At 33.7% G+C, this 23,671-nt stretch overlaps 5 protein-coding genes and 1 non-coding gene across 7 annotated transcripts; 3 read left to right on the forward strand and 3 right to left on the reverse strand.

The window, feature by feature from the left end:
* The first annotated feature begins 952 nt into the window (after positions 1 to 952).
* Positions 953 to 3,102, forward strand: LOC104721143 (protein SHI RELATED SEQUENCE 2-like). The gene is made up of 2 exons (XM_010439059.3): positions 953 to 2,133; positions 2,510 to 3,102. Exons 1-2 carry the CDS (start codon positions 1,560 to 1,562, stop codon positions 2,905 to 2,907), a joined length of 972 nt encoding a protein of 323 aa, XP_010437361.1. The 5' UTR covers positions 953 to 1,559; the 3' UTR covers positions 2,908 to 3,102.
* Positions 3,103 to 5,079: 1,977 nt separating this feature from the next.
* On the reverse strand, positions 5,080 to 7,866 carry LOC104721144 (aldehyde dehydrogenase family 3 member F1). Of its 2 annotated transcripts, XM_010439060.3 has the most exons (9): positions 7,319 to 7,866; positions 7,114 to 7,210; positions 6,820 to 7,026; positions 6,616 to 6,740; positions 6,404 to 6,508; positions 6,153 to 6,325; positions 5,982 to 6,072; positions 5,734 to 5,883; positions 5,080 to 5,530 (listed from the first exon to the last, which is right to left on the reverse strand). In XM_010439060.3, the coding sequence occupies exons 1-9, from the start codon at positions 7,586 to 7,588 to the stop codon at positions 5,288 to 5,290; spliced, it is 1,461 nt and encodes a 486-aa protein (XP_010437362.2). In that variant the 5' UTR covers positions 7,589 to 7,866; the 3' UTR covers positions 5,080 to 5,287. The 2 variants fall into 2 exon arrangements, with proteins under 2 accessions (XP_010437362.2, XP_087331648.1); XM_087475522.1 differs by lacking the exon at positions 7,114 to 7,210 and having other exon boundaries at positions 7,319 to 7,855.
* Positions 7,867 to 8,810: 944 nt separating this feature from the next.
* On the reverse strand, positions 8,811 to 8,882 carry TRNAP-CGG (transfer RNA proline (anticodon CGG)). The gene has a single exon. It is a non-coding gene; the product is annotated as a tRNA-Pro (tRNA).
* Positions 8,883 to 9,854: 972 nt separating this feature from the next.
* On the forward strand, positions 9,855 to 11,148 carry LOC104721145 (GATA transcription factor 7-like). The gene is made up of 2 exons (XM_010439061.3): positions 9,855 to 10,403; positions 10,507 to 11,148. Exons 1-2 carry the CDS (start codon positions 10,176 to 10,178, stop codon positions 11,011 to 11,013), a joined length of 735 nt encoding a protein of 244 aa, XP_010437363.1. The 5' UTR covers positions 9,855 to 10,175; the 3' UTR covers positions 11,014 to 11,148.
* A 917-nt stretch (positions 11,149 to 12,065) lies between these two features.
* On the reverse strand, positions 12,066 to 13,058 carry LOC147933541 (uncharacterized). Its single transcript, XM_087471818.1, has one exon. It carries the CDS (start codon positions 12,897 to 12,899, stop codon positions 12,258 to 12,260), a length of 642 nt encoding a protein of 213 aa, XP_087327944.1. The 5' UTR covers positions 12,900 to 13,058; the 3' UTR covers positions 12,066 to 12,257.
* A 7,399-nt stretch (positions 13,059 to 20,457) lies between these two features.
* Positions 20,458 to 22,639, forward strand: LOC104716504 (cytochrome P450 84A1). Its single transcript, XM_010433887.3, has 3 exons — positions 20,458 to 21,118; positions 21,236 to 21,666; positions 21,908 to 22,639. Exons 1-3 carry the CDS (start codon positions 20,608 to 20,610, stop codon positions 22,325 to 22,327), a joined length of 1,362 nt encoding a protein of 453 aa, XP_010432189.2. The 5' UTR covers positions 20,458 to 20,607; the 3' UTR covers positions 22,328 to 22,639.
* The last annotated feature ends 1,032 nt before the right edge of the window (positions 22,640 to 23,671 follow it).

The raw sequence follows: 23,671 nt of genomic DNA on the forward strand, positions 1-23,671 counted from the left end.
TTGGCCAGTTATAATTTATTTTCTTTAGGATGTTTTGTTGTAATTGTTAAAATCGCTAGTCTACTCAAAATAGCGATTGTTTAAATTTATACTATTTAGATTGTAGATTATATATATACCATGTTTTGGCGTTTTCGCCAACGCCATTACATCTGATGTGGAATATTTTATTAAGAAAGAAAAAAGTTGTGATGATTTGATCACAAGATTAGTCAAGTTACCTCAGAACAATCTAAATATGGCTATACTACATTTTATGTACCTATTCTGTTTTCCATACACGTTATGCAAGAACTAGCTAGGAACTTGTTATTCTTTAATGTGAGCACTAGTGAACAACCATTACAAGTTGAATGCCCCAAGCGACGTTATTTCGCATTGTTAATTAAGTCGAATGATATTTTGACATAAACAAGAACTGAATTTTGTTCAAAATCTGTTACAAAAATTACTAATAATAATATATGTGTGTATATATATAATACTATTAATTATTAATTAATGAAATTCGATGTATTTTTGGTATAACTTGATTAGTGTAAATGTATTAATACGTATAGCATTAGAGTTTAGTAAAATATGAAGAAAAAGAAATTCCGATAACAAAGCTATTTAAAACGCGAACAAAGAGAGAACCCTAAGGCATCTAGGTGGGCAATTAAAAATCTTTGAGATTAGACGAAACAAAAGCAAAGATTTAAGCAGTAGAGATGTCATCTTATATACAAAAAAGCGTGTGATTTCAAATTAACCTTAATTAATACGGTTGATTAGTATGTACGGACACATGGGCTAACTTTTTTTGTTTCATAACTACAAAAAAAAATTGTATTAAGAAAATACTTAAGTGTAACGTTTTAAGATGAAAATACGCTTAACACATTGGCCACGTGGAAAACTCTGGACCATGGGATGGGAACAAGAAAGCTAGAACCAGTGGATCATCCCCCGTGGGTGTGAACTCTGAGTCGATAGAGAGAGAGAAAGAAGAGATAGGAGAGAGAGAGAGAGAGTCTTTGTTTAAATCCTTTTTACTTTCATACGGACAGAACTAGAAGCGTTTTGTTCAGACAAAGCCGAAGTGAGAAGGGGAAAGAAAAGCTTTTCACTTTAGTTTTCATAGAATAGAATCTGCAAAAACCAAATCAGAGAGACTTAAATTCTAGGGATGAGCAGAGCAGAGGAGAGAGAAGGCTAAAACCGTCCATGGCGGCGTTGCAGAAATTTATAGAGAAAAATTAAAGATTCATAATTAAGCAAAGACAGCTTAAATTCTTCTTTCTTCCCTTTCTTTTGTTTCTTCTTCTTCTTCTTACTTTCTCTCACTTCAACTACTCACTACCAAGAAACACACTTTGTTCTGAGAGAGTGAGATCTTGGCAGGCATTTAATTTGAGTTTGGATTCGAAGAGCAAGGACACCCACGAGTGATAAAAAGGCTAAATTTTAGTGAGAAGAAGGAGAAAAAAAAAAGGATAAGGATTTCATGGTAATTAGGGTTTCTGAATTATGGATATTGTTGGATCAAGATTAGGGTTTGAAGTGTTAGGTCTTAGGAAATGGCTGGGATATTCTCATTAGGAGGCAACAACAACAATAACAACGGAGACGAAGAAGAAGAGAATCAACAACAACAGAAGACAAACTGGATTTGGTATAGACCAAACGCAAACACAAATAATATCAACCCAAGCTCGAGCCAACAGATATGGCAGATTCCACCAGAGCAGATGCTCATGCATCATCATCCACATCCACAACAACAGCAACAACAAAGCTTAGATCTTTATCCAGGTCATCAGATCGACGTCTCTGATTTAGCCACCTCATCAAGATCCATCACCATAAGCTGTCGGGACTGTGGGAACCAAGCAAAGAAAGACTGCACTCACATGCGTTGCAGGACTTGCTGTAAGAGCCGCGGATTCGATTGTTCTACACACGTGAGGAGCACTTGGATACCCGTTGCCAGACGCCGTGAGAGACAACAGCAGCTTCATATGTCCACATCTGGAGGTGGTGGCGGAAGCGGTAGTGGCGGTACAGGCGGCGGTTCGAGTATCCCTAAACGCCATAGGGATACTACTCTTCCGGGAACATCCTCCTCCTCTCGCTTACCATCCGACTCAGCAGGTTATTGTTTTAGATTTGTTGTCTTTATAATAACAATTTGAGATTCGGACAACTTCAGATTCAAATCATATTTTTTTGTCAAAAGAAACACAATTTGTTAAATTTCCTTTTACTACTTAAACATTTTTTTTTACCTTCTAAAAAATACACATTATATATTTGTTTTCAATCAAAATTAATTCTAAGTTGTAATTTCGGTCTATTAGCTAGTTTTTTCCTTCTAAAACAAGTTTAATAAAAAGATTACAAAGTTGTGTTCGGTTTTGAAATTAAACACGTAATATAACATGAAAACACAACGCAATAAACTTGTGTTTATGTGCATTTTTTTTTTTGTTAAGTATATGTAAAATCTAATGTGTATATATGTTTTTAGGGTTAGAAATGGGGGAAGCAAGTTTTCCAGGGGAAGTGAGCTCAGATGCGCTTTTTCGGTGTGTTAAAATGAGTGACGTAGACGATGGGGATGGTCAATACGCTTATCAAACGACAGTCAATATCGGAGGTCACCTCTTCAAAGGAATTTTGTATGACCAAGGCCCTGAAAGCAGCTACATGAGTGCGGGTAGTGGGGGAAGTGATCATCAAAGCTCATCCGCAGGAGGAGGAGGAGGAAACCCGTTTAATCCTCCCATTGTGGCCGACGGTGGCGGAGGAGTTTCATCGGCAATGTTTGTAGATCCTAATTCTGGTGGATACTATTCAAGTAATATGACGACTAGTGTGTTCATGCCACCAGGTACGCAATTCTATCAAAATCCACCAAGATCTTAGATCTTGATTAAATCAAGAACGCGAGTTTTTCTTTTTGTTTTGTTCCATATTGATTCTATAAATGTAACGTGTGTTTGTTTTATTGTTCTGATGATCTATATGTAATACTTATTATTAGACGGTTTTGCAAATCGGATAAACAATTGTGTGCTGTTTGTTGTTATGTATAATGGATGTGTTAATTTACTATTTAAATTGTACGGTAATGAATCTTTATTATAATTTAGTATTTGTGGGTAATATAAACACGTAAGTTTTTTGTTTTTTTGGTTCTCGATACGTTTTTTTTTTCCATGTTTATGCCGATGTTGCCGGTTGCTTCTCCCATTGGATAAACTCGAGAAATTCTTCTGTTATATAATATTCGATAAACTATTATTATTTTCATAAGGTCCAGAGAAGTCTACATGATTTAGATATTCAGAACTATATCTTCTTCATATAGCATCACCTATTTTATATTGTTACTGTAAAGTGAATTAATCTTTATAGATAGATATGAAGGTGAATTAATTAGAGTGAATTAAATAGTGACAACGACAGGAAAGCAAATGAGGGCAAAATATAAGTTACGATTATAGTACTGGCCCTATATATTGTCAATTCTAGACACTCGTAGTGTTCTACTTCACAATGAATGGGTGTTTGAAGAATAAATGACGAATACATATGAAGCAACTAGTGGATTAATTATATATTTCTTACGTTGTTGAATCACGTGGCTATTGTAGATTAAACCAATTAGTTTTAGAACTCACTATTATGTATAATTAATTGTTCGTAAGGTTTAATGAAACGGCTATAGAAATCATCTAGATACGGTCTTAAAACTTAATTAATTAGCATGTCCCCCCCCCCCCCCCTCTCCCCTCACCAAAGACCATATAATGGTTTCTCTGTGCAATAATTCTTCAAAGATTAAATAAACAGGTGCTCAAAGGCATACATCAGAAAAAAGTTACTCAGATTAATATGGCGAATCGCATACGTAGAAACATATAAAGTATTAATCTCTTCTCTATGGTACCTGCTTAACGCCACTAATATATTACTATATGTCTAGGTAACCAAATATTAGCATCTTATTAATTTCCTCTCCGGAAAGACTAAATATATCCTAGAGCCTAACATCGGTCGCAATATACGCCTCAATATGAAATCATGATCTGAGCTCGTACGTGTAAATGATATAAGAAAAAAACCTATCAGGTGAAATATATAAAAACTCGTTCATAAAAATCCGTAAGCCTTTCTTGCTATCTGCTTGGCGGACATGTATCTCCCACCCGAAGTTATGGCACCATAACAATTTGTGTAATTAGCTTTCTTAATCCTATTTTCCAGGCAATTAGACACGTGCATATGTCTACATTATCTACTTAAGGCACGTGTACTTTGGTGAACAAAAAAAATCAAGAAGTAGAAAATAAGAAAAAGAAACGATTAGATCACCTTAAGTTCACGTAGTTAAGCCTCGGGAATCGTACCTTGAATAGCAAGTCAACCATCCTCCTTGCTTATTAACTCTCAAAGAGTGAAGGACACACAACTATAGATTTATGGTCTCTGGTTGGAATTGAGGTCAAGAAGATATACATATATAAGACATAACCAGAAACAGAGAAAAATAGAGAGGGAGAGATGTAAAGATAGAATTTAATAATGAGGAATGCTGCAGAGATTGGAGATAAAGAGGGGCAAGGAAGGCCGAGGTGCCAAAAAAAAAAAAAAAAAAAAGATTATAAAAAAAAAAAAAAAAAAAAAAAAAAAAAAAAAAAAAGCTAGCTAGGGTTTTTGGTAGAGCTTTAGTTAGGGTGGGGATGAAAGAAACTGGTTCAGTGATACAGTAATCTATTATTGTGGCGTGTGTGCCCATACTTTTTATCAGCTTTTCTTTTGTCTTTTTTTCGTTGGACAAGACACGTATACGTACACCTTTATGATCCAATGTATGCATACTACTGTCTACTGTGTGTGTAAGTATACCGTGTATAGTGGTCCTTATAACAATCTTGCTAGCTAGATTAATATATATTGAGGTATCACATTCATTCTTTGTGTACTCCAATGGTTCATCAAATTAAGTATTATTTAAGGTGATATACAATTCATCAAAGCCTATTATTGGAGAATTAAATGAATAATCTTAAGTTTTCGCAAAACATATATGTATAACTAAAATCATATCCGGTAGAAATAGATTGATACCAAAAATTGCTTACACGATATATCTCAAAGCTTGAATGATTTAAGACATCTGGATTCTGGAATGTGACTTATTAAGTGAAAAATATGTAAATTAAACATAAGAGTGATATACTGATATAATTCAATCACATATATCGTGTACGTGTGTGTTGTGTGTGTGTTTCTTTGTCTCTCACGTTGATCTTTTGAGCCCAAGCATGAGGAGAAGAAGCTTGAAGTAAGCTTCACTAAATGCGAGTCTAATGAAGCTGAGCTTGAAGCTGTTCCATGGAGGGTATCGGGCTTCAAGATCCATTGCTAAGCTTCCTTCCATTATTGCCTTCTCGTGACTGAAACAATCGAATGAGTATTTCCCGTGATACCTCCCTATTCCACTCTCTCCCACTCCTCCAAAGGGCAACGCATCACACATATACTGCAATTCCATTCAACAGTACTTAACCATATAATAATTTTTCTATATGTTTTTTTTACTGCTATATAGTCCCAAATTTAAACTCAGAATCGAAATCGATAAATTCATTTCTATCAGACAATGAGTCGTTACCGTTATCGAGATTCGAGACCTAAAGTAAATAACTCTGAGCTATTAAAATTGATTATGGTGTATATATATACCTGGATCATGACGTCATTGAAGGTAACACTTCCCGAGGATGTTTCTGACAAAATTCTAGTTTTAAGGTTCTCATCATTGGTGAATGCATAAATGGCAAGTGGCTTTGCTTTTGACTTGATGATCCCTATGCTATCTTGGATGTCACGTACCTTCATTACATCGAGGAAATAAGACAAAATCAAATCAACAACGATTAGTTGATTGTTTACTCATCTATATACTGTATACTTTGAATAGGCTTAATTACCGTGATAATCGGGAGAATTGGACCAAAGATCTCTTCATTCATGATCTCAGAATCAAGAGGAGGGTCCAACAAGATCGTTGGCTCAACATACCTGTTAAACAAATTTAGGTTAAAATGACATGTAGAACAAGTTTCGTGTGATCCAAGAAACAGGATTAAGTTAAAGCTTACAGGTTCTCCTCGTCTATAGAACCACCATAGACGATGGAAGCTTGGACACGGGGATCATTAAGAAGACGAGACAGTCTCTGAACGTGTTGCTTGCTTACAATCCTTGAGAGACATCCAGATTCCTTAGGATTATCCCCAAAGAAAGACCTTATCAATGGCTTCAACATATCAATCTACAGAAAACCACAAAACTTTTAGAAATCCTACAGAAACAGAGTTTGCGAGCGTTTTCCCTGTGAGCGTTCACGTACCAGAGAAGACGCAAAACTCTTCTCGATAAGAACGTAATCTACAGAGATACAAGCTTGTCCACTGCAAGATCCCCATTTTCCTCCAGTAATCCTCTTTACGACCGACTATATTCATCACCAATAATTCAAATTTAGGGACTTTTACGATCACGAGTTTCTGTTGCAATCAAATCGGGAGGTAAGGTAAGAGAAACATAGCAAAGCGCAGAGACCTTGATGTTCTTTGATATGGTGGGATAATCAACAATGGTGGGACATTTGCCACCAAGCTCTAATGTCACAGGAGTCAGATGCTGTGCTGCTGCAGCCATGATGATCCTTCCAATCTTGGGACTCCCTACAAGCAAACAACAACAACATCAGTCACGCAAATTCCGAGCAAGTCATCACGTGTTGAGAGGTGAATGGATTAATACCGGTGAAAAAGATCTTGTCCCATTGATGCTGCAAGAGGATAGTGGCGACATCAGGTCCTCCTTCGATAACTTTGATGGCTTTATTGTCAAGATAAGCCGGGATTGTCTTGGCAAGGAAGGCAGATGCGTTAGGGCTTAATTCAGATGACTTGAGAAGCACGGTATTTCCTGCTGCTATTGCCCCAATCAATGGATCCAGAGACAAAGCTGACAACAAACAATAAAAAAAAAATCTCGAAATTGTAACTCTTAACTCATAAAATATAAAAAACTAATTCAAGATCCGAATCTTACATATAGGAAAATTCCAGCTAGACAGAACAAGAACCGTCCCATATGGTTCCGATATCACTTTCCCTTTTGCCGGGAAGAACAACAGAGGAAGGTTGCTCTGTTTTTTTTTTTTTTTCAGAACCAAGTAATATGATTAATCAATTTCTTGATAATTGAGAATATTCTAAACCTAATTCGATAATCGTAATATGCTTAGTGTTCTTACCTGTTTTGGGACGGCCCATTTATCAAGACAGTTGATTGCAACAGTAGCTGATCTCAAGACATGACCAAGCTCATCTCTGAAAGCTTCAGTACTGTGTTTGCCCAAATCTTGAAACAGAACACTACAGAGCTTGTCTTCGTTGTCTTTAACCATCTCGTATATAGCTCCGATCTGTCTCTTCCTCCACTTCAGACTCCTCGTCCTCCCACTCGCAAACGTATCTCTCATCTCTCTCAAGCTCTCCTCCACAGTCTCCTTCATAGCTTCCATTGGCTTCTATTCTATCTATAACTCTGCTCAGAATCAGAAGTTTAGTTATATAAAAAAAGCTCTATGCTTACAAGTTTTGTTTGCCTCTGTTAGAGATAGAGTGTTTCCATTTCAAGTTATAAACCCACACTGATAGGGTGATGGTTAAAAATGTCTCATTGGGGAATGATAAGGTCAAATAATAAATATGTTCGCCGTGTTATCCTGATGAAGATGGAAGTCCATATCGTCGAATTAAATGTTGGAATTGATGGCTTTCTTTAGTTCACATATTAGATGTTTTCTTGAAATACTTTAATGAAAGTATATGAATCGGTGACATTAATTGATTTGACAGTTTCACCTAACCTAGTCCGGAACGTTTGGTTTACTGGCACCGGCTAATAAATGCTTCACCGCACCTAGCCACCTAATATCAAAAATCCATACATACAGTTACATATACTTTTTGTCAACTATCACAAATTAAATTTATTTATTTAATAGTACTATGCTTTTCATGTCGAGTAAACTAGGGTGTCGCGATAATTAATATGTGGAGTAATTCGATTTAGTTTGTAAATATGGTTGGGAACTGCAATAAGTTTGTGTACTGAAACGTGTCTATATTACTAGTTGAATTATTTTATAGTGGATCGTATTTGGGACCTTATAATAGATCTGTGATTGTCTTTATTTAGGTACCAGGAAATAGTTGGTCATAAATTCATACTAATCCGATATGAAGACAAATCTGATGATAATGAGAAAATGATATTGGTTTTCAATTCAACTGTGTTTTTCAATCTGGAGAAAATGACTTTTTTGTTTTTGTTTTTGTTTTTAAATGTTTAGAGGATTCAGGATTTGAGCACAAGATATGGAAGAATGCAATATTCTTATAATTTTATCACTTAATTATATAACATTGTGGTCACAGTTAGTTTAGTGCGCCTATGAGTTAAGATTACATTGAAGTTCTATCTTCTCTAAATGAAAATCTATCCAATCAAAGTTTCATGAAAGTTCTAATATAAAAGTTATAGATCATATTTCATAAAAAGTTGGTTACTGTACATCGCATTCAGTAGGCCCAGTGGGCCAAGTAGGCCCAGTGGGCCAAGTAGGCCTATTAATATAACCGTCCATTTACCAGGTCAGATACCGCCCACCATATGTTACGCGGTTACGCTTCTAATTACGTCAAAAAACAAAAAAAAATAATTATATAGAACGCAAGAAGGGGGTGTTCCGAGAATCGAACTCGGGACCTCTCGCACCCGAAGCGAGAATCATACCACTAGACCAAACACCCAATTTGATGAAATCTAATTCATCATGCTTATAATACTAAAATTTTAATTTGTGGTTCTAATATTTTTCGAAATGAGTTTGCACTTTCGAGAAAAGTTGTTCAGTTTCGGGTTCTTTTGTCAATTAAGGTTATTTACTTTTTTTTTTTATGGGTTTGCACTTTCGAGATTTTATTTACTTTTTTTTAATGGGTTTTATGATGTCCATGTGAAATGTATGAACCCTTTGATGGGTTTTTTTTTTTTCGAACCGATTTTTTATAGTGTAAAACTATTGTCCCCAAAAAGCTATATTTTTACAATGAACAATGTTTTCACACTGCGCATATGTATTTACAATGAGCAATGTTTTCACGTCTCATCATGGCATGTGATCACTCTTTCCATTCTTGATTTAGAGAACAAATAAATAATCTAACGTTCTTGTCTTGTTTTGTTTTGGTCCCCAATTTCAGATTTCTCAAATGGGCCTTCCACCGACGGTCGAGTGGGGAGCCAGACTTTATAGTCCATATTTTTCAATCATTCTTGTCGACGTACGAATTATTACTAGTTTTTTTTTTTTTTTTTGGTTAAAGGAATTACTATTAGTTTTTGAGAAATTGTTAGAAACTTTGAGAAAGGGTATTCTCTACAGATCTTCCATTTTGAAACTTTCATAATCAAGTCACTAACTACGGACTGATGCGTGCGTATAGTAGTAGTACACTGTGGTTTCAAAAATTACGTACCAAAATTGACAAACTTAGTTAAATCTGTCAAACTTAAACTGATAGTTCTAAATTATGAAGAAATCTTGGCCTGTCTTATGATATATTACAAACTTAAAAATTTGGGATTAAGGACTCTGAAATAATTCCAGAGTTTATCTTTTTTAGTCTATGTAGATAAAATTTGAATAACTTTTTTGTCTGTATCTATCTTTCCTTCAATTTTTCTAAGGAATGAAGTGAAATGTTGACGTGGCAATGCGTGGTTTGATGATTTGCCGCAACGAGACATTACCAAACAAAGTCTCCCAACTTCACAAAAACCTAAAACACCCACTCTTGCTTATACAAGGTACAAACCCCAATCAGTTCTGTCTACTCTCCACTACTGTCTTCCTTCTCTCTCTATCTCGAGATAGACACGTACTGATTTTAAAAACTTTTGAAAAAAGAGAATGCAATTTGTGTAAATAATATTGGAACACGAACAAACTTTTTCAAAAAATATGGATTCGCTCCTCCTACCATTATAATAATTCTAGTGCTTTCAAACGTTTATAGACAAAAAAAAAAAAAGTAAACCATATGGAGTGTGTAGAAGCATTTCTCGATGATTTTTCCGTCGATGACCTTCTTGACCTCTCTAACGCCGACACTGCTAGTGCTTTCATACGAGAAGAGTCGTCTTCGTCACAAAGAGAAGAAGAAGACGAACAAGAACAAGAACGTGACAAAGGTAAAGGCTTTTCCGACCAGAGTACTCGTGTTTCACCGCTTGAAGATCTCTTATCTTTTCCTAGTGACGACGTTCCAGTAAGCCCACTTACCCACTCTGTTTCTATCCTCCCCCCTCCCCTGTTTTTACTCTGTTTTGCTCTGTTTTAATTTGTCTTTTTACGTTGTTTACTCTGTCAAGGTTGGTGATTTGGAGGATCTAGAGTGGTTATCCAATTTCGTGGAGGATTCTTTCTCGGAATCTTATCTGTCCGGTGATTTCCCGGTGTCGGTGGAGGTTCAGAGACAGTGTGTTCCGGTCAAACCCCGAAGCAAACGCCGCCGCCCCAACAGCCGTGTCTGGTCTCTGGAGTCCCCATCTTCTCTGCTACCCACCGCCGTTGTCGGAAAGAAGAAGAGAGGAAGACAGACGGAGGATGCGTCGTCCGTTGACGGAGTCAAGCAGCAGCCGAGGCGATGCTGCAGCCATTGTGGAGTAGAGAAAACGCCTCAATGGAGAATGGGTCCATTAGGTGCCAAGACACTGTGTAATGCTTGTGGTGTCCGGTTCAAGTCGGGTCGGCTTTTAACCGAATATAGACCCGCTTGTAGCCCGACATTCTCCACCGAGATTCACTCTAACTCTCACAGGAAAGTTTTGGAGCTCCGGCTCATGAAAACAGCGGATCCGGGTCGGGTTACCCGTTAGCAAAAACCTAGGGTTTTCTAAATTTATCAGTTTTCATATGCATAATGTGATCTTGATAGAAGATAATCAGAAACATCGTAGTTTGTTTTCAGATTCATGAATTTAAAGCTATGACTAGTGATATATCATTTTACAGAATGTGTGATTAAGAAATCATGATCATAGTTCACTACACCAACAACAGTTAAACACCAAAACAACGTGTAACTGTGTAAGGTGCATTAAATATACGTCTGCAGATTATGTGTTTCAGTAGCAATGCCAATGAGACATTATTTTTGCCGATCACAATTTAGTAGACACCAACCAACACACTTAAAAATAAAAATTGGTATGAGTCTCACAAATCTAAGTTATGATACATCTATCGTTAATGGAGTAGTAGAAAACATTGGATTACAAGTTCTTGTCAAATAAGCTTAATTGTTTAAAACATACTACTAATCATGTAAACAATCATCTTATTAAGTTGAGACTGGCCATGATTAAATTTGACCCAAAATCAAATTTATTTTTCGATAACACAATTACTACTACTATGACGTACGAGTCCCTCATTTACACTCTTGTGTTTGTTTGTTTGTTTGTTTTTTTTTTGCGACTCTTTTGTCTTTGTTGAGTCGCAATATCAGAATCATGATATGACCAATTCAAAGTTGTTGAACCCAAAATCAATCCATATTTGTGCGGCTACAAATATCAATGCAATTATCGTTCTTGTTTTAATTACGATATCGAATCATTGATTCTTGCCACAGTATTTATTATTTCAAAACACAGTATACTTTCTCTTTGCGGACAGAGACGTACAGTGTAAACCAATTTTGTAAGTATATATTTGTAAATATACCAAAGCAAATCCTTAAAATGAGAATTAGTAGTAGGTTGTTGAATTTATATTTTCTGTTAATACAACATTTATTGTCGGCAGCTAAGCGGTCGATTAAAAGTAACACACTAGTATTGGGTCTTTATAATAATCAGTTGAAGAATTAGTTCTTTAATTTGTTTTTATAAAAAAAGTAAAAGTAGTCAAAGTTTGGAAGAGCGAGAACAAACAAATCGGAAACATTTCATTTCAATCAAAGCAAAAGATCTCACAAGATATTACAAAAAATAAAGAGAAAGAAATCGTCGAGTTCTTAGGCCGTTGCAAAGGGGAAAACAGTGGAATTATTGTGAATGAAACGGTGACAAAGCATGACTTTAAGAGTTATCATTGCTCTTTTAGGCAATCTCTTATTTTAATTATGACTGTCCGTTAACTTTTTAGCACAACCGGGATACCAACAACGACCACCTTTTCCGCCGGGTCCATCACCTCCCCATCCAAATCCAAATCCCCATCCTCCGCCTTTCCCATCATTTCCTCCGCCTCCGCCTCCACCTCCCCCTCCTCCGCTTCCTCCTCCGCCTCCTCCTCCTCCTCCCCCTCCCCCTCCGCCTCCCCCTCCCCCTCCCCCGCCTCCGCCTCCTCCACCCTGACCACGGCCTGAGCCATTTCCGTTACCCCCGCCTCCTCCTCCCCCACCGCTTCTTTTTTTCTTTTTGTGGGAATTGTCTTTTCCATTCCCACCATTTCCTCCTCCACCTCCGCCCCCACCGCCTCCGCCTCCGCTTCGTGTTTCACATTTTCCACTCTTACTATTCTGACCAACTAAGGCATTTTCAAACCCAACGGTCGAAATGTTGGCAGTATTCTTAGAGTGGGAAACGCTTGAAGAATTAGTAGCATTCATAAAATTACTCTCATCACTACTATCTCTCTCCTTTAGGTATCGTAATCCATAAACAGATTTTGAGCTTAGCGACAGCAAAACACAAGCAAGACCGAACAAGAAAAACACTGACCTTGATGATGCTCTCTCTCTTATTATACTCTCCATTTTAGTTTATCAGTATAGATCATCAAACTATGTTATGCTTCGAAACCATCTCCTTCCTCTCCCTTTTATACTATTTCTGTGCACTCTAACTGACTGTTAATCCTATGCATTTAGTTTAATTAATCTCATGCATGCACATGCATTTTCCATACCGAACTTACCAACTTTTTATTACCCTTTAACTTAAAACTGGAAAATATATATATATATATATATATATATATATATATATATAAATATATAAGTATAGGCTCTTCAATTATTAAACTTTGTCCGCATTTTATCTATCAATCATAGAGTGACCAATCTATAGTAATTAATTTGCTTCACGCGCAAGACGGTCTCCACTATATACCATCTACGAATCGATTAAAAAGGCTAAGGAAATTAAATCCATTATTTTACATGATTATAGATATGTAAAAAAACGCATTTTAAAGCGTGTTTGTATTAATTTAAGCCCCTTTGCATTAATATCGCACTTATATAAGTGGGTACGTAGGAGATCATCGCAAATGCATGCGGATGCGGGAAGAATTTTTGTCTTCTTTGGGTCAAACGCATGCGGGAATACATATATTTCATTTTTGTCACAACATAAGACACATTAACAAAGGGAAATAAAAGAACATTATGATCAAAATAGTAGGTAATGTGGGAGCCAAAAGGGTGTTGTCTAACGTACCCTACGAAACAATTTTTTCTTTATTGATAGCTTTTCTTTTGGTTTACGCTATATATTTCCAGTTTTGATAATGCCTTCACACGAAAGACGCTTTGTTGTGGTGTTGGTTGTATCTAAATAGGCGCCCTAGACTTAATTTAGGAATATACAAATGTTACATTGCGATCATTTTTATAATTTGAGAATGTTTGATTAAAATGCAAGCTAGTAGCTCAACCTAGCTATTAGAGTGGATTGTTTCAATGTTCGTATGTTACCATATCCATATTCGACTCTCGTGGATTAGCTCTTACTGAATGTTCAACTACGCAGGCATTACAAAAGTCTTAAGAGTCAAATGAAATTAAATTAATCCCTCCGCATAAGAGACTGAGATTCATTCTGAAGAAAAAAATATGATGATTTTTGTGATATGTGATGCTCATTTAGTTCTCTTATAAAATAAGAAAACAAATATGTATACATTATTGTAAAATAAAAAAACCCAAACCGCTATTTTATAAACCAAAACCGATATATAATTTCGTTCGAATTGTAAAATATAAACTCTCATTTCATTTATAAACCCAAACCGACATATCATTTTGTTCTAATTGTAAAATCTAAAGCCTAACCAATTTATTTATAAACCTAAAAAAATACTGGATACAAGATTCTGATTGGCTAAGGTGAATACCTTGTTCACTCCTAAGTATTTTTCATCTGAAAATAGTTCAAGAACTGTCAATTGGACCGAGTCATTTCTCTATTGGGCCGAAAATGTTAGGCCCAGTTTCTCTCATTTCTCTATTCATTTACAAAATATTGTAGAATTTGGGACAAAACCCGACTTCATTTATCATTAAAGAGACCCATACAAAGATCTTATCTTATTCAATTTTATCTTGAAAGGTAACACATATCCGAACTTCGGGGGTGTCTGTGTCTCGATGTATAATTTGACTTGCTCATAAAAATATTTACCGAATAACATAAACGGACCAATCACTGTCCCATATAGTTTAGAATTCTTTTTTTTTGTGTGTGTGTAAACCATATAGTTTAGAATTCAAACTAAGAAAAAAAGAGAGAGTAGACTTAAGTGAAAAAAAGAGAGAGAGTAGACTGTCTCATATAGTTTAGAATTCTTTTTTTTGTGTGTGTGCAAACCATATAGTTTAAAATTCAAACTAAGAAAAAAAGAGAGAGTAGACTTAAGTGAAAACAAATATGAAAACACACGAGAACTCTCTAATTGATCAATTTGACAAGAAAAAACGATGGAGACGCGTGAAGTGACGGGAACCACAAACGCACCGAGACGTAACTGATAGGCCCAAATCCAAATTCCATTATTGTTTTATTATTTACTATTTTTTTTTTTATGTCGTTTTAGTTTATCACTTAATTTGAATAATCGTTATTATTATCCTTAATTATTTGTGTAATGGTAATTATGTAAAGATGACGACGGTATGACGACGTAAAGAACGAACTAAGATTGCAATTCGATGTGTTCTTGCTTATTACTATACTTGTTTCACTATTGGGGTTTATTTATTGAATGGTTAGCTACTATTAAATTATTAATGAAAGTATAAGCAGGGCCGGTCCGATGTTTCTACATTTTTTAAGATATTCTTTACACAGCTAAAAAAAATTGAGTTTTTCTTGTTAGTGTAAAACAAAATTCAAAAAAAAAGAAAAAATTCTCAAACAATAATGCTTTATAGTGTAAAGTCATGGATTCCTTTGCTTATGTTCCGGATCGGTATGTGATAAATCTAAGTGAGACATCTTGTGTCGTCTGAGTTATATAGCTCGCGTATGTAGTAACTTAAGCTGTTAGGCATCGACGACTTAGCACATGGTGACAGGCACGAGAATCTAAGGCAGGTTGATACGATCGATTATACAATAATGGTTTGTTTTCCAAACTTCCAAATGCATATGAACATGTGAAGTATATCGTGAACCGTATATTTATGTTATAATATGTGAACCAATTACAATGGTTTGGTACTAGTTGGAATATGGTACACTGAGATATTTTTGTTTGATATAACGATATAGTTTAGTGTTTAACCTGCATTCAGCTATGCCAGATAATTTAAACTCTGACATAACACAAGTGTCGGTCATGAATTAGTGTCGGTCATGAATTAGGATTCTAGTGGCAACTGGAAGATATATATATATATATATAGATATATGAAACAAATAAGTGGATTGAAATTTGAATTTTCAGAAAAATACTGTTAAAAACGGTGGAAAATAAATTGTACCGTTCGACAATAAATTTGTTTTACCTGAAACATTCCTCTGTTTACGTACGTTGCCAATAAATTAATAATCACCAGTGTTGGAACTGATCTTGATTCATGAGATAGCATGAGATAAGGCTCGTGAAAAATTGAACTAAGGTAACATGTATAAATATATATACCGTTCTCTATAACGTGATCTACAGTACTGTGATATAATCGAAAACAGACAGTTGAGAAAAACTTTTTATTTATTGTTAAAAATTGTATACATACGATTTGTTATTTTATTTGTTTATTTTTTACATCATTTTCTTCTTCTTTTTTTGACATCATTTTTTATATATTTTATCTGTTAATTAGTTTGTATTCTTTTGCTCTACCTTCTATCATACGTCACGTATTTGATGATACTTAAAAATATATCTTAGGTTCTTAAATTAAAACATCTTACATCATCCCACAAGGTAGGAAAAAACAATTTCACAAATCCTTTTTTTTTCCGTCTAATAGTATCATCGTTGTAGCCTTGTAAGAATAATTTTCGTTACAAAACAATCCTAGTTAACTAATTACCTAGTTAAATTTTAATGTAATTTTTTTCAGTAGATATTTTGTCTCTACTTAAAACCAATAATAGGAAATGATATACAACAATATTTTAGATTCAAAAATAATAATGCAGTCTTATTTATGATTGTTATGATTGGTTAAACTAATAAAAAAATACTTTTTTTTCCAATTCATATTAAAAATCATGATGATACTTCCTTTGAAACAATTAGAGTAGCGAAAAAAAAAACGATGAGAGTATTACTTACTTATATTATGTATACTATACACTTGATTTGCTTCTTTTACATATATTATATTTTTATATTGACAAGATAATGACATTCTAACTTAAATTTCATTATGGAAAATGTAAGCACACTTGAAATAGAGAAAACGATCTCATCCGAGCATCTCTAATCCATTTTAATTAATTTTAATCTTTTTTTATAAATAGAGAAAAATATAACAATTTGTTTTAGAAACAAATTTGCTTCAATCCATCTTTATTCTCACCTTTAAAATAAAAATTGTTATATTTCTCTCTATTAAAAAATAGAATTTCTTTATATATAGAAGAAAAAATAACAATCTTTATTTTAAAAGTGAAAATAGAGATATGTTAGAGTAAAAATCACCATATTATAAAAGAAAAAATTGTGAAAACCATTAGAAATGATCTCAACTGGTACAGTAAGCGGTGGACTCTTAAGTATATGGTACATAAAAAGAAAAGTAATTACTAACAAACCGCCCAAAATTAAAAGTTGATTTCAAATGGTTGACTCATTAATTTATTTTAAAACACTTTAAATTCATCCCAACTCAAAACATAAATTGATGCTTCTAAAGTGAAAAAAACAGAGAAAAGGTAAAAAAAACAGAGAAAAAGTAGAAAACCGAAAAGGTTATTTTGAATATTCAAAGTGGTTTTATATATTTTTATATGTATATTCTCTTTTAAATATTAAGAAAATATCTATTAAAATATATTTGTATATTAAAATAATCAATAGTTATCAAGAATAAAAATTATTATGACTTTTGGAAAAGAAAACCCCAAGTATAATTATTTTATTATATAACTATTAAAACATTACCACTCAAACATATATTCAACTATTATCTCATACAGTTATCATATATTTTCACCAATCAGATCCCAAATAAAACATTTTTTAGCTTTGTTTTATTCAAAAAAATAATATGAAAATGTGTAAAGTTAAGTGTAAAAATCGTTGAAAAATACTACTAGATGAGGAATTTATTGTGGACAAAAACACTAAATAAAAAATTGCTAGTCAAAACTCAAAAAGGAAGAAGTTGGCTTAATAGGTAAAGGGAACATAATGTAAAGTAATTGTGTTTTAAGGACTTTCGCAGTTTGATTTTATCTTATTTTATTAATAGAAGCGAAAAGGAAATCTATGTCACTTAGCGAGTAGCGGTTGGCTTTGAGAACCTTGAGTCATCATACCCGAATCATAAAATGATATTTTTTTCTGAAATAAAACTAAAATAGACAATTATAAAACCTGTTACGTACTCTTTAAACTTTTAATCTAAAAATACCACATTCTTTGACATGTTTAAACTATAACAATAAAAGGATTTACAGAAAAATAACCTTTTTTGTGTGAAAATAACTTACGTTTTGGAACCATACTGAACATAAGAAGGGTTTCTATATTATTTCTGTTAATTAAGAAACGGAAAGAATTTTTATTTTTAATATACATATATACGTACGAAAGATTATATATATATGTTTTACATAAAGGTATATGATTAACTTAAAATAATAGGAAGTGCTTAATGAACGTAGAAAGGTTTAGTTTGAATATAAGTTTTTTTCTTATGAAAATAAACATTTAGGTTGATATATTTCAGTCACTAAATAGTTTTAGAAAACATGAAGTTGGTAAGAACAGACATAAATACTTTTAAAAGGCATGAAGTTGGTAAGAACACACTATTACAAACATAAAATATATTATTCGACTCAATTAAAAAATATATCTTAATTTTTTTTGTAACAAATGCTTTTATACGTTGATCTGATCCAGCTGATTTACAAACGACGATATATCAGTATATCACTGTCAATATGAGCTTACAATGGTCCCACATAATTTGATCATATTCAACTAAGCAATGAATTAATATTTTTAGAAAAAGACTCATTTTAGTAGTCTTTATAAAATTAGCCATATGATAATAGTTAATACTATAGTTTTGCTCCACATCAGTAGCTTGACCAAGAAAGCAGAATAGGTCAATAAAAATCTCGAAATGACTTAGGGTTTTATTAATTTTATGTTACCTTCGATTGGTTGTGTAATCAAGGAGACATGTGATCATCTAATTACTGTTGTTTATTAATTACTGTTGTTTATTCCATAAAACTACAGAGTTCGCCAAGTACCATACATGCACACGCCCTCGTGATACGAGCGTGACTTATAGTCTCGAACTTAATTAAGTAATTTTTTACTTTCCTTTTTTCTCCACAACCCTATATCGTTGAAACTTATGACATGCATCATATACTTGTATGAGCCGACAAACAAAAAAAAAAAAAGAAAAAAAATATAGACTTGTATGATGAAACTTAGAATTATCAAATTCATGACGGACCGTTGTTGAAGGATTTCTTATATAGAGGAGTTGAGGGATCAGATTTTCAAAATTGGTTACTATAAATATCTTAAGTACCAAAATATTTAATTTTTCAAATGTCTTAGGGATCAATATAGATGTCGGTTATAACAAACAAGCCTGAGATTTATAGTAAAGGGATAATGATTAAGAAGTATTACAAAACGTGTATCTAGAGAGGCATAACATGTAGCTAGAGAGTTTTAGATTATGCCACTTGTTCGCAAAAGAGGTGTCTTTCAGTATTTTGTTTAATTTTAAAAGTTGTGTTAGTTTACATATATGCTCTAATACTTGTGGTAAACTGGTAATAATAATAAAAAACTATTGAGTATAATACTTGAATTGTTGGTCAAAATCTTGAGTAGTTCTTTTGATGGAGTGCCAGCGGAACCCTGTGAGTCACGACAAAATAAAATTATGTATAAAGGAACCTTAATTAATAGTTTATGATGTCTAACATTTAGAGCTACTAGGTTAATTATAGTATTAATTAATCACCTTCTGTAAGGTACTCACTGATAGTGGTCAGTCTCTGTCTAAGATTTAGTACTAGACCTTGTGTCTTTGTACGTTTGCACAATTTACACTTACACTAAGTGTATCTTTTTAGTAGCGTTGTTTGATCAATTAAAGAGTGGACATTTCATCAATTTTTTTTAAAAAGTGGACGTTTCCATATTTTTTTTTTGTGCAAACAAAATCACGACTGTCATTTAACGTATATACAAAATAAAAAGTAGTACAAATTTAATAAATGTAACTATTTATTTTTGTGGTGAGCTGATTCAACAAAATCACGACTGTCATTTAACGTATATACAAAATACAAAGTAGTACAAATTTAATAAATGTAACTATTTATTTTTGTGGTGAGCTGATTCAAGTGATCCCTACTATATATAAAATGTGCTTAAAACATTTTTTATTTTTTGAGTTTTTATGCATTTAAAACCTAACTGATCAGTATAAACCTAACTGAAAAATCATATTTAAGAGTACATATCGATGATAATAACATTATTAATTATAGTTTACTTTCATTTTCTTTTTCTTCGTTTATAAGAAATTAAAGGAGTTGGTGACAAGTCTTGATTTCATTTATTTAAGTAAATAAAAATGGTGAACTTCTTGTTAAAATTTAAATAATTTAGCCACTTTACTAATCATGTTTTATTTTTTTTTCTGCAAAAAAAGTAACTCTTATTTAAAATTATAATGATAAATTGAGGAAAATGCATTTATATTCCCACGAATGATTCATCATATATGCTCGAACTCAGTAAAATACCAGAATCATTAATTTTCCAATGCATTTAATTCCACACGAAGGTTTTACAATTTATTTCATATCTTAAACAAAAATAAAATAAACGGTGTATATATAATGATGGATGACGAAAATTAAGTCCCACTAGATAATACAAATATGTCAATAAAAGGGACCACAATTTGATTATAAAACCCATCTCTCTAATCACATCCCAAAATGGCGAACTTTGCCTCCTGAGCCCTTCCAGGACCAAAAAAACATTTTAGCAAAAAAAAAAAAAAAAAAAAAAGATCCAGTATGGAGTCTTCCTTATCACAAACACTAAGCAAAATATCAGATCCCACGACGGCTCTTCTCATCGTCGTCACTCTTTTCATTTTCATCGGCCTCATCACACAACGACGAAGGCCTCCGTATCCTCCCGGTCCACGAGGTTGGCCCATCATAGGCAATATGTTTATGATGGACCAACTCACTCACCGTGGTTTAGCCAATCTAGCTAAAAAATACGGCGGCTTGTGCCATCTCCGCATGGGATTCCTTCATATGTACGCCGTGTCATCACCGGACGTGGCTCGACAAGTCCTTCAAGTCCAGGATAGCGTATTCTCGAACCGGCCTGCAACTATAGCTATAAGCTATTTGACTTACGACCGAGCGGACATGGCTTTCGCTCACTACGGACCGTTTTGGAGACAGATGAGAAAAGTGTGTGTCATGAAGGTGTTTAGCCGCAAACGTGCTGAGTCATGGGCTTCCGTCCGAGATGAAGTGGACAAAATGGTCCGGTCGGTCTCTTGCAACGTTGGTAAGCTAGCTCGCATATTCACTCTTGTTATGTGCGGGCACGTATATATATAAAGTAAAAAACTTAATTTGTTTTTGTTTGATATGTATTTTAACATCTAGCCAAAAAATATTGTAGGTAATTCAATAAACGTCGGGGAGCAAATTTTCGCGCTGACCCGCAATATAACTTACCGGGCAGCGTTCGGTTCAGCTTGCGAAAATGGACAAGACGAGTTCATAAGAATCTTGCAAGAATTCTCTAAGCTTTTTGGAGCCTTCAACGTAGCAGATTTCATACCTTATTTCGGGTGGATTGATCCGCAAGGGATAAACAAGAGGCTGGTGAAGGCCCGTAACGACCTAGACGGATTTATTGACGATATTATCGATGAACATATGAAAAAGAAAGAGAATCAAAACACTGTGGATGATGGAGATGTTGTTGATAGCGATATGGTTGATGATCTTCTTGCCTTCTACAGCGAAGAGGCCAAATTAGTGAGTGAGGCAACAGATCTTCAGAATTCCATCAAACTTACACGTGACAATATCAAAGCTATTATCATGGTAATTATATTTCAAAACGCACTACTTACAATCATGATTCTTAATGGGTTACGTAATAATAATACTTATCCATTAACCGGTTATTTTCTTTTAATTATCTTTTTCTATATTAGGAAGGCAATTTTTCTAATTTACAAGTAGACAAAAAAATGAGAATAAATTAATATAAATATAAGGGAATATAGTTACAAAAGATTTGAATTCTAATGTGAATTGATTTTATTTGATTTGATTTTAATAGGACGTTATGTTTGGAGGAACGGAAACTGTAGCGTCGGCGATAGAGTGGGCCTTAACGGAGTTATTACGGAGTCCGGAGGATCTGAAACGGGTCCAACAAGAACTCGCGGAGGTAGTCGGACTTGACCGGCGAGTTGAAGAAACAGACATCGAGAAGTTGACTTTTCTCAAGTGCACACTCAAAGAAACCCTAAGGATGCACCCACCGATCCCACTCCTCCTCCACGAAACCGCGGAGGACACTAGTATCGACGGTTTCTTCGTTCCCAAGAAATCTCGTGTGATGATCAACGCGTTTGCGATTGGACGTGACCCGAAATCTTGGGTTGATCCGGAGACGTTTAGACCGTCGCGGTTTTTGGAAGCGGGCGTACCGGAAAAGAAAACCCCAAGTATAATTATTTTATTATATAACTATTAAAACATTACCACTCAAACATATATTCAACTATTATCTCATACAGTTATCATATATTTTCACCAATCAGATCCCAAATAAAACATTTTTTAGCTTTGTTTTATTCAAAAAAATAATATGAAAATGTGTAAAGTTAAGTGTAAAAATCGTTGAAAAATACTACTAGATGAGGAATTTATTGTGGACAAAAACACTAAATAAAAAATTGCTAGTCAAAACTCAAAAAGGAAGAAGTTGGCTTAATAGGTAAAGGGAACATAATGTAAAGTAATTGTGTTTTAAGGACTTTCGCAGTTTGATTTTATCTTATTTTATTAATAGAAGCGAAAAGGAAATCTATGTCACTTAGCGAGTAGCGGTTGGCTTTGAGAACCTTGAGTCATCATACCCGAATCATAAAATGATATTTTTTTCTGAAATAAAACTAAAATAGACAATTATAAAACCTGTTACGTACTCTTTAAACTTTTAATCTAAAAATACCACATTCTTTGACATGTTTAAACTATAACAATAAAAGGATTTACAGAAAAATAACCTTTTTTGTGTGAAAATAACTTACGTTTTGGAACCATACTGAACATAAGAAGGGTTTCTATATTATTTCTGTTAATTAAGAAACGGAAAGAATTTTTATTTTTAATATACATATATACGTACGAAAGATTATATATATATGTTTTACATAAAGGTATATGATTAACTTAAAATAATAGGAAGTGCTTAATGAACGTAGAAAGGTTTAGTTTGAATATAAGTTTTTTTCTTATGAAAATAAACATTTAGGTTGATATATTTCAGTCACTAAATAGTTTTAGAAAACATGAAGTTGGTAAGAACAGACATAAATACTTTTAAAAGGCATGAAGTTGGTAAGAACACACTATTACAAACATAAAATATATTATTCGACTCAATTAAAAAATATATCTTAATTTTTTTTGTAACAAATGCTTTTATACGTTGATCTGATCCAGCTGATTTACAAACGACGATATATCAGTATATCACTGTCAATATGAGCTTACAATGGTCCCACATAATTTGATCATATTCAACTAAGCAATGAATTAATATTTTTAGAAAAAGACTCATTTTAGTAGTCTTTATAAAATTAGCCATATGATAATAGTTAATACTATAGTTTTGCTCCACATCAGTAGCTTGACCAAGAAAGCAGAATAGGTCAATAAAAATCTCGAAATGACTTAGGGTTTTATTAATTTTATGTTACCTTCGATTGGTTGTGTAATCAAGGAGACATGTGATCATCTAATTACTGTTGTTTATTAATTACTGTTGTTTATTCCATAAAACTACAGAGTTCGCCAAGTACCATACATGCAC

This window comes from Camelina sativa, chromosome 11 (genome assembly GCF_030686135.1).
Source record: "Camelina sativa cultivar CO46 ecotype springtype chromosome 11, ASM3068613v1".
NCBI classification, from domain to species: Eukaryota; Viridiplantae; Streptophyta; class Magnoliopsida; order Brassicales; family Brassicaceae; genus Camelina; species Camelina sativa.